The sequence below is a fragment of the Abramis brama genome (assembly GCF_963993115.1).
Source record: "Abramis brama genome assembly, chromosome: 13".
NCBI classification, from domain to species: Eukaryota; Metazoa; Chordata; class Actinopteri; order Cypriniformes; family Leuciscidae; genus Abramis; species Abramis brama.
In genome coordinates, this window is record NC_139975.1 from 11663400 (window position 1) to 11680397 (window position 16998).

At 37.1% G+C, this 16998-nt stretch overlaps 3 protein-coding genes across 3 annotated transcripts; 1 reads left to right on the forward strand and 2 right to left on the reverse strand.

The window, feature by feature from the left end:
* Positions 1-111: 111 nt before the first annotated feature.
* Positions 112-3834, reverse strand: ttc9c (tetratricopeptide repeat domain 9C). Its single transcript, XM_084133609.1, has 4 exons — positions 3685-3834; positions 2818-3148; positions 1784-1966; positions 112-627 (listed from the first exon to the last, which is right to left on the reverse strand). Exons 1-4 carry the CDS (start codon positions 3694-3696, stop codon positions 479-481), a joined length of 675 nt encoding a protein of 224 aa, XP_083989735.1. The 5' UTR covers positions 3697-3834; the 3' UTR covers positions 112-478.
* Positions 3835-4730: 896 nt separating this feature from the next.
* LOC311095200 (transmembrane protein 179) lies at positions 4731-7793 on the forward strand. The gene is made up of 4 exons (XM_084133608.1): positions 4731-5409; positions 6019-6156; positions 6497-6575; positions 6695-7793. The coding sequence occupies exons 1-4, from the start codon at positions 5087-5089 to the stop codon at positions 6902-6904; spliced, it is 750 nt and encodes a 249-aa protein (XP_083989734.1). The 5' UTR covers positions 4731-5086; the 3' UTR covers positions 6905-7793.
* On the reverse strand, positions 6938-16688 carry sfxn5b (sideroflexin 5b). Its single transcript, XM_084133607.1, has 14 exons — positions 16521-16688; positions 13690-13758; positions 13415-13492; positions 13304-13330; positions 13172-13226; positions 11728-11753; positions 11378-11431; positions 11098-11154; positions 10760-10825; positions 10369-10459; positions 9470-9585; positions 9140-9225; positions 8722-8839; positions 6938-8555 (listed from the first exon to the last, which is right to left on the reverse strand). The coding sequence occupies exons 1-14, from the start codon at positions 16575-16577 to the stop codon at positions 8478-8480; spliced, it is 978 nt and encodes a 325-aa protein (XP_083989733.1). The 5' UTR covers positions 16578-16688; the 3' UTR covers positions 6938-8477.
* Positions 16689-16998: the final 310 nt, after the last annotated feature.

The following is a 16998-nucleotide window of genomic DNA, read 5'->3' on the forward strand; positions in this document are numbered from 1 at the left end:
TAAATGTCTTATCACAGCATTTCCCTAATCATATTAGTATAATCCATTAACAAACTAACAACAGCTTGTTTGAGTAATCAATGGCAAATGGCAAATAAATTAGGCTTTGAGTTCTTTCAAAAATATTTATTAGGATGAACAAACAAAAAACAAGACAACTTTCATCTGAAAAATGAAAAGAACAGAAATAACACACCACAGCTGGAAGAAACTGAATGCATCACAGAAGCAGCTTGACAGCACATTAGCCATACAATACCAGACTACAATGCATTTGAAGTGCATTAAAATTCTCTTTCAATCCGCCACATTGCACCAGATTTCAGTCACACATTTAATCCTGCCAATGGGACTTTCAACACCAGTAAATGCCATATGCAGCAAATTATCCATGCCCTGAGGCAAAACATCCCACTTCCTTCAACTCGAAGTTCGTTTAACTTGACGTATGTTCCTGCTGAGTCATTTATTAGTCCATTTAGACCAGTTTCTGTGTCTTCTCCTCTGCTAACTGCTCCTCGCCTTGTTTCTGTTTGCTGAACATGCCTTTGTACAGTGCCTTCTCTTTCTGGTAGTCTTGGCTGAGTCTCTCCTCCACTCGCTGCAGCTGTTTCTTTACATCGGCATCTGAGATAAAAATGATAAAATGAATGGCATCGTAATTTTAATCAAAGCATTGACATGAATTTGATGTGAAACCGAGCAGTTCAATCGAAAGCTGCAAAGCGTTTGATCTTACTAAATCTGAAAGAAAATGGATCAATCCACAAAATGTAACAACACTACATTACGTAACAGGCTCAAAATCCAACACATGCTGAATCCCTTGAGAAAACTGTATCAGAAATTTTTTAGGGGACTTTTTTTTACTACACACTTCTTGACAGTATTTCAAATAGTATTCACACATTTTTTTTTACTTTATCTAATAGGACAAGCAAACATTTGTAGATATGCCTTTTAAACCAAAGTAAATAAATCTTGAGTTACACAGCAGTACTGTGGACAGTTTGGTTAATGAAATTACCAGGCAAATAATTTAAGGGGAACACTTTGTCTGGCTTTTCCCATCTTTTTTTGTGTTATATCAGGAGTGACTTTAATGATTTCCATACGACTATCATTGCACACTTTCAGCCTGTATCATGCAGAACATTTTCACTGATTAACCGATTCTGTGAGGCATTCAGCCGTGTTTTTAGATGCCTGTTCACACAGGACACCTTCTAGCATTTAAATATAGATAATGGAATGGAAGGGAATGCAGGGGTCCCGTGACATGTTTTTAAACTATTTTTAACTTGACTTACTCTTAACGTTGCTCATAAGACTGAAAAAATAGCGAGACAAAAGCAAAGATCTGACATCCATATGTACACAGACAATTAAATTGCAACAAGTAGCTTATCTGTGTGAACGACCCCGGATTTAAAAATCTTTAGATTTTTTTCTCAATTAGATCTCTGTGCGTTTATAACAAAACAACGATAATTTGATTGAAATTGAATCGAGGGAAATCATTTGCTGAATCTGAAATGGCCCCCTAAACCATCAATCACTACAACCTACGTTGTCCACTAATACAGTTAACTTGAAAGACAGCCGTTGAGCGTACATTGGCTGGTGCAATGTGGAATTGAATGAGTACACTCGATAACATCCACAACGGTTTCGGACACAATTTACAAATGGATGCCCCTTCAAATAGTTTGCCTGAAAAATGGTGCAGATTAGGAAAGAATGAAATAGACAAGAAAAGGTTCGGGATGTGGTTGGTTTTTACCGTTGGGTTTCCCTCTGCTGGCCTGTATGAGGTACTGTCGAGCAGCCGGAGCATCACCTAGTTCTAATGAGGCCACTCCAGCTCTGTACAGGGCCTTAATGTCCCCTGCTCTCCAATGGAGCACTTTCAGACTGTACTCTAGCACACGGGTATAGTCCACCACCTCTCGCTGCAGCAAACATGCTGTGAGACACAGAAATAGGTCAAACGGCGAATGCCGTTTTTATTAATGTTTTAATTAAAGACATCTCTTATGCTCACCAAGGCTGCATTTATTTGGTCACAATACAGTAATGGAAATATTATTACAAATATATTTTAAAAGGTAATTTATTCCTGTGATGGCAGAGCTGCATTTTCAGCAGCCATTACTCCAAACATGTGGAAACAGTGATACATTTCCCCCCAGGATTCTTTGATGAATAGAAAGTTGAAAAGAACAGCATTTATTTGAAAAACATAATCTTTTGTAGCAATGTAAAGTTCTTTACTGTCACTTTAAATTATGTGTCCTTGTTGAATAAAATAACTAATTACTTTGCAAAATAAATAAAAAAATAAAGAAACATGTAGTGTAAAATAAAGCAAGATCTTGAATTGTGCTATGGGTTGTCATGAAATGGGTGATCCTACATCAAAGATTAAGGACCAAGTTTACAGGACTCTTATCTCCCATTTCTTGTATGACTAACATGGGAAAATGCGAGGGTTAAAGGTTTTAACATATGGTCAAGGTGATATGATAAGCACCCGCAAAGGCTGAAAGCAAATAGGATCCTGGTAAATGGAAATGGAACCATTTGGTTTGGAGGTTTTAAACCAATAGGAATTGAATAACCCAAATGGCATGATAAAGTCCGACCAATAATAATACTATGATAATTCCTGTCCAATAAGAAATTCTGTGAACATGCTTAAAAAGTCGCTTCGGCTAAAATTGTCTGCAAAATTATAACGTTTTAGTGTTGTGATATTCGGTACCACAGCATTACCATCTCACATTGCCAAAGTACTTCTTTGTAAGGATTACAAACCTGCTAAATTATTATAGCAGTCTACTTGCGTGCTCCTCAGCAGGTCCTCCTGCTCCTGGCTCAGTTTAGGCACCTGAGCCCCAAACCCTTGCAGGACAGAGTTCACCTCAGAGTCCAGGCCACGGAGAACGAGCAAGGCACGATGATAACGGCCGATGGCAGCTCGCACATTTTTCTCCCGGTAGAAACCATTCCCCTCTGTCTTTAACCGAATGGCGTCCTGGAGCTGTGAGTCCAAACGGGAACCAGATGATCCTCCAGTGGCTCCCAAACATGACGAAGCACCGGCCGCTGCCTCTGACCCATCATCCCCTGCAGTAGGATCTAAAGCCTGCCACACATAACAGTTGTAAGTGTTGACAACATAAAACTACAGCATTATTGACACTTAAATATAGCCACAGTCTCTGCACTAGGAGATCAATCTGTCAAAACAGTGTATGCAGGTTTTAGAAGGTTTAAAATGGACTCCCATCCTGGCCAAACTAAACTGGTGTAGCTGGTCTCCCAGCATGACCAGGTGAAAACCCTCCCAGTACCCAGTCTAAAACCACAAGCAGACCAGCCTAACCAGGCAGGGAGACCAACAAACCACCTTAGGCTGGTCTAAGCTGTTTTTCCAATCAGAGTTTTAACACTGATCACACATCTAAACTCTTGCTAATAAATAAATCCAAGAAAACGGGCACACAAAATATGAGGGCGTGCAACCGAGCTTACATAATTAAAAAAGTCACATAACTTTTTGAAATCGAACCAGATCTTTCCATTGAACTTGAACGGCGCACAATCACAGCATGCAGCAGTAAATTGCCCCACTTTTATCACATATAAAAGGAAACAACACATGCTAAGTATATTTTTTACCGTTTCATCCATGGCGTTTAAAGCTTTAAATTGCCTGCAGTCGGCTTAGAAGCCAGTTTAATGAAGAAAATATTGTTGGGACGCTAAAGAAACAATTCTGACACTCTTCTTCGTGGATATGGTTGCTGCAGTACAATTCGCAATACTGCCTCCTACCGGTAGAACATTAATAGCGCAACATCACATGAGAGATTTACACAATCACATTTATATTCAGTGAATTAATAAACTAAATGAGAAGAAAAATTTGGGCGATTTTTAAAAATACTTAATGAAACTACATTTCAGGGGAAAATTAAAGAGCATCTACGCAAAACTTCACATGTAACAAACTAGGGAGCAAAATTACAAGATTAGGAAAATTTGATTAAACCTCAATAAGGCTAATTTACACATTTCTGTTTCAGGAATCTGTCGCATATTTGTTAAATAAAGAGATTTAAGAAGCGAGTCTGTCTCAACTAAAAAATGTGAAAGAGCTGTTTATGGATATAAAAAAATCCAACAAAATAAAGAAATTGAAGATATATTCCATAGACTTGTTGGAAGCATCATATATACAATTGCCTACTAATTTAGGATAAATTATATGTCAGAAAGTAAAACAAATATTTGATCCCGTGTCCCGAATGTTTGTAGGCTATAACTAGAACGATTTTAAGTGTTTGCTCATTATGATGGGACGGACACAAATGATTTACATTCTTAAAATTCAATGACTCAATATGACATGCGTTTCTACCTGGACAAATTTGATGCATTAAATGTCACCTTCGTTTTATTTCTTTTAAAAGCTGGTGGGTTTTAAATATGCAATTTTTGGAATATAAAGTGGATCAGGCCGCTTTTGACATTTCCATTGGTAAGAACAGCTAGTGTAATGTTTGATTTAGAGACAAATGACCCATTTGACGGATGACCCATTTGTGGGTTGTTGTATGTTTGGGCTGTAATCGGCAGCGCTGATCCACTGACCGAATTAAGCTTTAGGGGTGTGGCTGTGGCTGTGGCGCTGCCGTTGTCATGGAAAACCCCCAACAACACCCACTTTTGCTGACATTTGTAAATATACAGTTGAATTAAATAAATCACACACATATTTGATATAAAACAAAGTCAGTTAAGATTGCAGCTCTATATTCGCGCGTACGTGCGGATCGTGTGGTGAGAGTGCGTCATCAGCGTCACGCGCAGCCCGCCGTCAAAAGTCAGAGCAGAGCTCGAGCTGAACCGTTGTGTAACCGTCCCGCCGTCGGAGGGGAGGAGTCCAGACACAAATACACTCTATGTTGTGCTGGAAAATTCCACTGTACAGTTTACATTTACTGTCGAAAACAAACATCGAGATTCCTACAGGTAAGCTACACTCCTCAACCCATAGGCTAAACTAATTTTCGAGTACATGGAGCTGGATCGGCGACTCTTGCTGGCTCACTGCGCCGCCCACACCCTGTCCGTTATCGCTGGACTCTTGGTGGTCGTGCCGCTCGCCCTCAACGGATCCGCTTTCAAGGGGAGGTGCGCGCTGTTTAGTCAAGGCTTCTGGAGGACGGAGAACCTCACGGTGAGCGAAGGAGAGTCCAAAGCGGTCACTCATCTGGTGGTGCAACAATGGGGTCCACTGGCCGCCTGCCAGTTCGCCACATTTGTCGGTGTGTTTACGGTGCTGTACGGCGCAGTTCAGGGCTGGAGGAGCCTGTTCTACCTCACGCGACGGCATGACGAGTGAGTGATAATGTGACTTACAGAAAATAAAAACAAAACATTAAATGGTAAAATTATATATCTACATAACAGTAGAAACTTGAATTGGCATATTTGATCAAATAACAACAATACATGAAACTATATATTGTTATATCTAAGCAAAATAAAATTGTATTCAATATATATTTAAATTATTAACTAAATAATATTAAATGAGCTAGGCCTATATATACACATAATATATTTGTGTATAAATAACATTAAATTGTTTTAGATACAATGTAAAATGTAAAAAAACACAGTATATTATACTTATTTTAAATATTTATTATTTATATAATATAAATAATACATATATACATGTGTGTATACATATATATATATATATATATATATATAATTATGAATCATTTAATTAATTAATTATATACATACTTCAGCTTAATATGCTATATTTAATTTTTTTAATATCATGATATTGAATATATAATATAAATAATATATAGTTTAAAATATATTATAATGAGTGTAAAACAAATGTAATTATAATTATTATAATTATGCCTTATACGTATCGGAAACTAAAGTGTTATCCATTGGTTTTTATTTTCACTTTTTTTCTTGCAGCACGCTGTTCTCTGCCTTCCTCACACTGCTGCTGAGTCTATGTGTGCTGTTCCTCTCCGGTGGGGCCAGTGTCACCCTCACCCTGGGTATAGTGTCCTGGTGCGACACTGTTACGGATCATAACACCAGACCCTACAGGTACACCATGCTTTAAATCTGCAAGCTAATGTCAAATTTGCACATGTAATATTCAACAATATTATTGATCTGCCTGCATTGACCCCATTATATGAGAACTGAACTGAGCTGGACGATGACATCACGATTTTCTCCAGAGCGGCTATATATATATATATGACGCTATTTTCATCTAGAAACAAACTTCGTTGCATTATTTTCCTGTTATCACTGTAAAGCTGCTTTGAAACAATCTGTAGTGTAAAAAGTGTATATAAATAAAGGTGACTTGACTTGGATGAAATGACTACATAATGTTGTTACATAGTGAAATATTCACTGTTTCTCTCTTTCTCTGCAGTTGTGCTGAGTCACAGTCTGTTCCTCTATATCTGGACGTTGAGACATCTTCTTTCTACTCTGAGCTCAATTGTGCGCAGGTAAGGAAGCAATTGAGTGCAAGTGACTTGTATTTCGGTCTGAGATCTGTGCCGCAGTTCAACACAACATGCATATTTTACATGTTAATGCATTATCCTAAGTGTGTCTCTCTTTGCAGATTGCTCTGTGGTGTGTAACAACTCTATGGTTGGCTCACTCTATTTTGTCCTTCATGAGGCTCTACCATTCCCACAGTCAGCAGATCAGCAGACCGTGTTTATCCAGGGAGAAGGAACTCCTCCTGGGCCAAACCCAAGCGGGGTCTTGTCCCACTCATCATCCGCATCCACACTCGCACCCTTCACACTCTCCCAGTGTTTTTATTTAGCCATACAGTATTCATAGAAGTTGCACTTTGAGGTTGATCAAAGCTCAGTTTTATTGATTGGAAAGAAGGAACAAGAAGATTGAGCCAAGATTAGCGTAAAGGGGAATTAACTTCTAAACTCTCAGTCCCCACAGTTGTCATGCATGTTACATGTTAAAATAACCTCAGTCATCTGAATTACCCTGGGAATCATTTTACTTTTTATGCACTTATGTTGAAAAGTTTTTGTCATGTAGCTTGTAGTGCTTACATTGAGGTAAAATGTTTTGTGCACTCCCAGTCTTTGCCTAAACAGATGTCAAAGGATCCTCAAATAGATATATGATATATATTGCATTATTAATGCATCATTCTTGCATATGCAAGATGTTGTCTAACGTTGTATATTTAACCATATAATGTGAATTTTAAGTGAATGGGAAGGAAGGACTAGCCTGTTGCTCAAGTCAGACTCATGCTCGTTTTGTACTGTGAATGTATACGCTTACAGCGTGACTTTTTGCATACCGTATGGTACTGTCGCTCAAGCCAGACGTTCTTTTTCTAATCCGATGAAGGTTTTTTATATGAAGCTGTTTGTGTTGATGCAACCTCCTAGTTCAAAATCCACTTTTGCTGGCGGGAATTCAGAGACGGATAAGCTGGAAAAACATGAGATGGAATGTCAAGAATGTTGCTCATCCTTTTTGAATTCTGAACCTTTGACTTGGAGGATTGTTGTGAAACACAAACAGCTGAATAAGAAACAGGAGGGATATGAGTGAGAAATGCTGATTTATGGCTTGGAAATGCAATTATTTTTGATGTGTGTGTTTTATACTGCTGTTTGTATCCAGTATGTCCTATTTATAAGCTCTTTTCACTTGAGTAAAGGTAATACAATATGGTGTTTTGATATTGTGCCAATTTTGTTTAACAAAAGTAAAATAAAATATATTGAAAATCATTTAAAAAGAATTATAGTAAAATCAAACAAAAAGAAAATGATATTTATCAAAACTACATTATTAAACAAAATAATTCAAAGTTAATACCTAACTATAAAAAATATTCAATGTTTAAATAGACCACATAGACCTCAGAAATAGTAAAATTTTCAAACAGTTTTAAAATGTTAATACGGACAAAAAACCATGTCCATGTACACATAAAAACAACAGAAAATAGACATTTTTTCAGGGTTTTGAAAAATATTAAGTGTGACATGCAAATAAACAGTGCATTTAGTGCATTCACTGACCATATAATAACAACAGAATAATTTAAAGCTGCACTTAACTACTCTCATATTCATAATTAGTTTTATCAACATTAATATATAACTTTTTTTCTTATTATATGACAAAACCATTTAATAAAAGGCCTGGTTTCCTCCCTGTCGTAGTTGTCAGTAAAATGGTCAATTCTGTAATTATTACTTCATTAATAGTTCTATAAAAACGGATAAATGGCTCAGCAGTTCAAGAAAGGGTTACTATTGCTCAGAATGCATTTTCCTCCTCAATACTGTTTGCACGTGTTATGCTACACATCCTTGGCAATCAGACAGCTGATTAAACTCCTCTCTCTTTCATCACAGTCCCTTGTTGTAAGTCAGCACCTTGCAATCTGTTGCCATGGCAATTTCCGGTTCAAGGTGAGATGCCTCGATCTGTGAGGAGCAAAGAATGATTAGCAAGCAATTCCCAGCTAAAATATTTATTATTCAGAGCACACACACACACACACATCCGAAAAGATTAATGGCAAGAGGTCGACAGACAAAATGAAACCCGCTGCAGCAATTGTGTTGAAGTAATGCAGTGTTGCTGCGGTACCTCTGACATCTGTGGGAAGAGGCTGATGGCCAGTGGCAAGGACAGGCCAAAGACGGCCAGACACACTAAACTGTGCACAGGCAGCATCATCCTGCGATGGGCCTGCATCAGGGGAAGCCTGGTGGAGGACAGTGAGAACACACTCTCATGACGCTCTATTAAACAATTATTTCATGAGAACTTAAATAATTAATTACTATTACAATACTATATATCAAATCAAATCAAGTATATTTGTATAGCGCTTTTCACAATACAGATTGTATCAAAGCAGCTTCACAGTATTAAATTAAAATTTATATATATTTATATATATATTCATAACATAACAAATTCATAAAATTTATATATATATTCATAACAATTCATTCCTGTTCAGAGTTGAATTTAAATGCAACTGAAGCAAGCCATTTCATACTTTTCCAAGAAGGCCATTATGATTGGTGGAAGGACAAAGATTGGCAGCGGTAGAGCTACACGCGTCAGAGCCGTCTCTATCAGTGCCTGATAAAAAATGCATAAAAAAAAAAAAAGATTACTTTTGCAAATTCATGTAATAGTGCAAAATGGTTTGTAAGAATAAAAATAATGTCTATAATATAATATAATAATAGCTATATAATATATAATAACAGCTTTACTTGCATAGATTTGAAAATAAAACAATGCTAAAAAACAACAACATTCAAGGCAAAAGAGCCATCAACAAATCAAAGTGGGGTCCCAACTGTATAACTAACATACGCACGTGTTTGGCAGCTATCCGTGAGGATCCCACTACATTCCCGTTGCTGTCCAACACATCTATTCCCTCAGACAGCTCATTGTGTCTCATTAGAGCCACGTTACAGATGTTCGCACTGGCTGAGAAGTAGAACATACACAGATCTTAATGATGACCATCCATGCCAAACAAAACCATGACATCCTGTTTCTGTGAAAAGAGATTTGTTCATCTTCATATAGATTGCACTGGTGAAAATAATCTGATATAATTTCCATTTGTCTGTTGTTTTAAGAATTCCTAGTTGATTCGACAATGTACTTGATTAAATATACACTACCGTCCAAAAGTTTGGAGTCAGTAAATTTTCTTTTTCCTTTTTTTTTTGTGGAAATCATTTAGGCTAATACTTTTATTCAGCAAGGAAGTGTTAAATTGATTAAAAGTAACAATATAGAGACATTTATAATGTTACAAAATTATATTTCAATTAAACACTGTTTTGAACTTTCTATTGATTAAAGAATCATTACACAATGTGTCACAGTTTACACTAAAATATTAAGCAGCGCAACTGTTTTCAGTACTGATAATAATAAGAAATGTTCCTTGAGTAGCAAATCAGCATATTATTAGAGTGATTTCTCAATGATCATGTGACACTGAAGCCTGGAGAAATTGCTACTGGAAAACAGTTATTTAACATTGTAATAATATCTCAGAATATTACTGTTTTTACTGTACTGTTTGATCAAATAAATTCGGCCTTGATGAGCATAAGAGACTCCTTTCAAAAGCATCACATAACTTACATACCTCAAAGTATGTGTGTCATGCTTTCTTACTGACAGCAGGGGGAGCTTTATGCAATGCAGAGTGCAGAGTGCTGAGTCAATCAAAAAACTGTATTAATAAGGACATACCTACAGCAGGGAAGGGGATAAACCTCTGTATCAACATTCTGGTGGCAGGGTTAAATTTGCTGGATTTCTGGATAAGTACATTCAGACCCACCTACAAGAAAGAATATTACAGGATAATTTAAATGTAATTTACACGTGAAACTGTACAACGGTTATCAAGATGTTTTGGTATACTACAACATTACTACCACTGAGGAGTATTAGATATTTTTATAATCATAAATACATTTTCTTATATAAAATATTATTTTCATATTAAATATAATTTTAAAGGGCAAACATTTATACACAGCTCATTTAGAGGTTACTTCACAATGATAAACATGTACATTTACATTACAAATCACACATAAAATGAATCTCAGACAAAACTTGCACATCATTCACGTACTGCAATTGAAACGGCACTGGTGACGGCTCCCAGGTATCCCTGAAAAAACTTTGAGGTTGGTGTTGGCTAAAGATGACATTGGGGAAAAAAAACAATCATCAACATTCAGGTTCAGCAAATGTTCCACAGAAAGCTGTGCACTGAAAAAAATACTCTGATGTTCTGAACCACAGTCAGATGCAGAACAGCAACAGACGTCTGGCCCTCAGGACACAACAATGATCATTCAAATGGAATCAAGAAGAAGAAACGCTTCACTGAATGACCATCTGCAAAGGCATTGCAATAGTTAGACCTCAAAAACCTGACCTGAATTACAAGACCATTTCAAACCGTACCTTTGTGGCATTGCGGTTGGCGTAGTTCACGCAGGCATTGTGACTCTGGTTGAGCCACTGTAGGAGAGAAATTCTGGATTAGCTTGACATTTCAACTACTGGTTGATGAAAATGTTTTATTTTCTGTGAAATATATGAAGGAAATCTGATTAAGGACTACTTTAGACTAATTACGTATTTCTGTGAAACAGTGGCTGCTGGGATACTGATGATGATGCAGATCCAGCTTTTATGCTTCCTGGCATTGAGAGGCTCAAATGATGGGAACAAGCCACTTTACCTGCCAGAACACAGTAGAGGCCAAAGTCTGGTTTGGAAGGAGAAGACCAACAACCTGCAAGAGAATCAGTTAAGGATCATTTAACAATTCATATTATCAATTTAACTAGTAACCGGCGCAGTGGTATACAGCCATACGCTGGTTAATAATTTACACCTATCTATAGAAACAAAGGTTTATTACAGACTTTAGAAACTCTATACAGATTCCAACACCTCTCATGCTTAGAGGATTTGGATGTCAACACTGGCACAAGAATAATGATTGGCTTCTTTCTCTCATGTTTGCTCTCTATGTGTGGTCTTTGATATGCACTTTGATCTTTTTTTACAAGCAAACTGAAGACTTACGATTGGTGTTCCAAATGGCACATAGCCTGTGAAATGCATCCAGATAAGAAAAAGAGCAACAACAAATCAGAACAGAGTAAAATAACCTCACTTAATTAAAAATGTATTATTTTAATTTTAAACAGTTATTATGGTGCAGTTGTATTATTAGTTGTATGGCATGACCGAACTGTTGCACACATGCATAACTGCATCCAGAACAACATCTATAATGGTTATACATCTTAACTGATGATTACAGTAAAACTAATAGACAACAAGAGACGAGCAGGCTTTCTACAGAACTACAATGGAGGAGGTGAAAATAAATAGAAATTTAAAGCTACACTGTGTAATTTTTTAAGTTGATTCTTAGCAAAAAACACTTTGTTCTTTCAAAATGATATGTGCTCATTAATGTGTAATTACTTCTACCAACTAATCAAGTATTCTCGTAAGCGTAGAATCTGCCATTTAGAATACATACGAGCGAGTCGCTCGAATGGCGGCAGCCATGTTGCGCCTCCATCTTGAAAATACATTAGCCAAAGAGGGACATGCCTGGAAATTCAAGCTTCACCTTTTGCGTTTTTACACTCAGGCCTTGTCCACACGGACACGGGTATTTTTATAACCGTGACTTTTTTTACGCGGTTCGGCCGTTCGTCCACACGGAAACGCAGTATCAGGTCACTGAAACCGAGCATTTTTGAAAACCCCTGCCAGGGTGAGGATTTTCAGAAACGCCGGTTGCAGTGTTGTCGTGTAGACAGTAAAACTGGGGTTTTTGCTTCTGATTCAGGCTTCTGATTGGCCAACGTGGCTTTACGATTAGGGTTATATCGCCGCCTGCTGGTGTGACATGCTCTTGACAGCGCTTGATAGCGTGTTTTTGCATTTTCATGTAGGCAGAGATTTCTTTTAAACCGAGCATGTGTGGACGGGATTTTTTTTTTAAACGCAGGAGGAAAAACTCCAGTTATAAAAATACCCGTGTCCGTGTGGACTAGGCCTCAGTGGCACCGTGACGAATGCGAGGGGGAGATTACTCGCGACTGCCGGCAGATTTGAAATAATACGGCCACCGTAGGAGTTAAAACGCCCTCGGAATGGGAGGGGCTAGAAAAGTCATAAACATAATGTAGTCATAAACAATTTCACCGCTAGATGGGAGAAAATCCTACACAGTGTAGCTTTAAAATAACTTTTTTATTTAATAGATATTTTAAGATTAAATGTATTACTCCAGTCTTTCGTGTCACATGATCTTCAGTCATCAGATCTTCAATCTTTATCATCAATGTTGAAAACAGTTGTGCTGCTTAATTTATTTGAAATAGTGATATTTTTTGGATGAATAGACCGTTCAAAAGAACAGCATTTATTTTAAATAGAATTTATTTTGTGAAATGCAAGGCACTGTAGGAAAGGATTTAAATTCTCTGGACTCCTCATATGCTCTTACCTGACATGCGGAAAGGCATGAAGATTTTTTCACCGGTGTCGGGGTGAATGATGGCCTGAAAGGAGATGAGTCAGTGACTGTAATTCTAACCATCATTTAAAAGTGAAAGTGAACAATGACCACAAGTCTCACCTGCTTCACCTTCTGAGCCTCCCAGAGCTGAACACAGAATACAAGCAGTTATAAAACACTGCGCCACATATGGGGCAGGCCAACTACATACGTTATCCGTCGAAACGTCACCTGGTGATCTGTTATTCCTGAAGGAAGGTTCCCTTGCTTGAAATCATCCAGGAGTTTGATACATTCTTTTAAACGACTCTATAGAGATGAAAGGGAAATCCGAAAGGGATATGACCTTAGACTTATCCAGAATTATTAATTAGTTGATGAGAATCAGCATTCATTCTTCATAGCTGTGACTTAATTACAGTATATTTTATGTAAGAACGAAAAGTTCAACGCAACTCATTGTTTTATTCACCTCAATTACAATAACATAGACAAGATTTCCATACCTCCGTCACAAACAAAGTTGAAGGATCAATGATGTCAATGAAATGTCTCAACCTGCCAAGAAATGTGCTCTGAAGAAGAGAAACATTCCTTTAGTTTAACAAACTTACAGCCAGAACCTATAAAGAAAAGATGCAAACAGGACAACCTGCTGACAGCACAAACCAAAAAATGATTAAAACTGGCTGCTTTGTGCCTTAAATTGTCAAGAGACTGTATTCTAATTTTAGTGTAGAGTTAGACTGAAATATTTCAGGGATGTAATGACAACGCACTGACAGTTTGTGCAGAGTGTGCTCAAAGGAGCGACGACTGCCTACATCAACATTCCCACTGCCTCTGAACCCCGGAGAGCAATGCAAGCGCTTTTCTGAGAGCCAACTGTTTCAGAGGCCCGATGGTTGAGCATGCCAAGGGTTTATTTGGCAAAGAACACGGAGTAAAAAAACAGGAAGCCTCAATCAACTGCTTCTAAATGATTTATCCAGAGAAAAAGGCTCCTGTGTGGCAAATCTCACTAGTCTCTGTAGCTGAAATCCATTTTATCTTACAATGTAAGGTGAAGAGATTCAAAAATCTGCTGATCTGAATGGGCTTGGCTATAACGTTATTTCTGGGTTACAGACACTTGCTTCAAAGCTGTTGCGGAGAGCTATGTGAACGCATGTGTGCTGGAGAAGACTTGTTAATTATGCATGTGTTTCTGCTCCCCAGAGAATATGCAACACAGTTAGCAGAGATGGAGCAGGAAGAAAACATACACCCATACCCTTCAGCTGCATTGATTTCATCTAAAAGCAGCAGCAATAAAAAGATAACTGTGCATTAATGCGCATGTGCTGGATTTTGCCCATAAAAAACAATTCGATTCTGATCCAATCTTAGCAGAGAGTGATGAGAGGCACAGATCTAATGAATACTCAGTGAAGCTTTCTCAGGCAAAATAATGTGCCATATGTATTTTCAGAAATCTTGAACTAGCTTGTCAGCAGGGCGGTGATCTTTTGTTTAGAAGTATTCCCTGAAGACCCAAAGCAGACTCATTTGGACTCATTATCATCTGGATGATAATCAGATGAAACTCATGATTGCACTAAAATAAACATTTTACTGAGGTGCATTCAGAGATAACATATACAACCGGGAGACTAACAAAGGGAAGGCAAATTATACCCTACCATCCTGCCCTTTATTGAATACAATGTAGAAGAAAGGTTTTCTTAGATTAATAGCAGTGCAGTCATAATATATTACTAAACAGTTTTTTAACGACACACTATTTGTAATGTAATGCACACTGTAATGGACAGTGGGTCTAAATGCAAGAAAACAGTTGTATTATATTTACTGCAAAACACATTTTATTTCAGTAATAATCAACTAGCCTACTATTTTTGTCCTGTCTACAAAATTACTTGCACCACTATTTTTTCAAGCAAAGGAGCTGGTAGATGTGGGTGATTGTATCTGCTAAATGTTTACAATATTATATAATTATAACATATTATTAGAACATTTATGGGGGGACACTTAATATTCAACAATATTATTATTATTGTATTATTATTATCTGACTTTACTGATGCTGTTCTATAAGAACTGAAGTGAGCTGGACAATGACTTTTGTTTTGTTGAAGAACTGCTTCTAGAACTGAATATTTTAATATCTGATGATCTTTCCAACAGAACTGAATCGACACTGTATCGACCAGCTTCATGCATTATTTTCCTGTTATCACTGTAAAGCTGCTTTGAAACTGTCTGTATAGAATAAGCGCTATATAAATAAAGGTGACGACTTGACATTTATAATATTTAGAAATCAATTCAAAATCAATACGGAATTCAAGCTATTAGTCTAATAATAGAGACATAGGCTATTAGAAAATAACTTGATTTGTTTAAAAACAACCTGAATCTACTATAATTCTGCATTAGCATATTTTGTGTTCTTTTGTGTGAGGTGTTCTTGAAACTTCCATCAAAACCTGAGCATGATTAATCAGAAGTTGTTAAAAACCAATATGGACATCAGAAATAACTATTAAAACATTATCATACACTATTTTTTGAATGATTATCATTTATGGCAGTATTCAGTATACATAAACTGGTCATATTCCTGACTCCATGGAATATAATTTGGGTCTGAACGGGTTAATTAGGATGACCGCGGTGTTTCCATGGAGGCAACGGGACTTAAATAGATGGTCATTCATTCATTTGACCGACACGAGCGCGTGAGATTTCGCAAATAACACAATTGATGAGACGATTATTTGCAATCGTTTAGCAAAACTCCCTTTTCAAAAGGCAAAACTTGAAAATCTGAGTTCATCCGGTGTATAACCACCATTTGTTTTAGAAAGAAAATAAAACAGGAAGGAGAGGCAATTTTTTCCCCAGCTTTCTAGAAAAATTATGAACTTTAATAATGTTCCGCGAAATCACTCCCACGTAATGCAAAAATAAAAGTGATCAGTGAATTTGTATTCAGCAGCTTTTTTTTTTTAAACAAAGAACTTCCCCCAAGTCATTTTCTGATTTTTGCATATAAAAAGAAACGCTATTGGGCATGCATCTGATGTTTAAGGGTTTAATATAACGGTGCTAAAACCTTAGTTACGCTCATCACGAACAACTGCATCGGCCAACAATATTGCAATGAAGCCATGGACAAAAGGCAAAACGCAAAAAAAGCGTGAGAAACGGGTGACTTTCGCAGTCCAGTGCTGGAGCAATGCAAAGGTATCTGCACACATATGTTGTTTATCAACGCCCATCAAAGATGCCCAGACAAAGATACACTTTAACATCGCGACAAACTCTTTACCTGCTCGTAACGCGGTTTTCCCAGCTGAAACACCGGACAAGACGCAGATTCCGCCATCTCAGCAGCGGTGGAGTGATGTTAAATAATAAAAAGGTCCATGAGACGGAATTTGTAAGAATAGTCAACTCGGGTACGAAACTAGTGAAGCAATAGCTCGCAGGGGTTCATGGGAAGTGTAGTTTCCGGTTGAACTCAAGACAAAGCAGATAGAGCTCATTCCACACCCATTATAATGGCAAAAGTATGAAATATTTACTTAAAAATGTTTTTTTTTTTCACAGCATTTTAAACAATCTCATGGCTTCTGAGAACTTTGAAGTTGAGCAAAATAATTTGCATATAGCCACCATGGTTTCCAACAAAATAGACCTTAGTTATAGGCTACTGTAAATAACAGTCATACAAATAATTAAATTAATGATTCTAAAAGCTCATTTTGTTAAACCCATTTTAATTGGTTAAAATTAACCTTCAATTA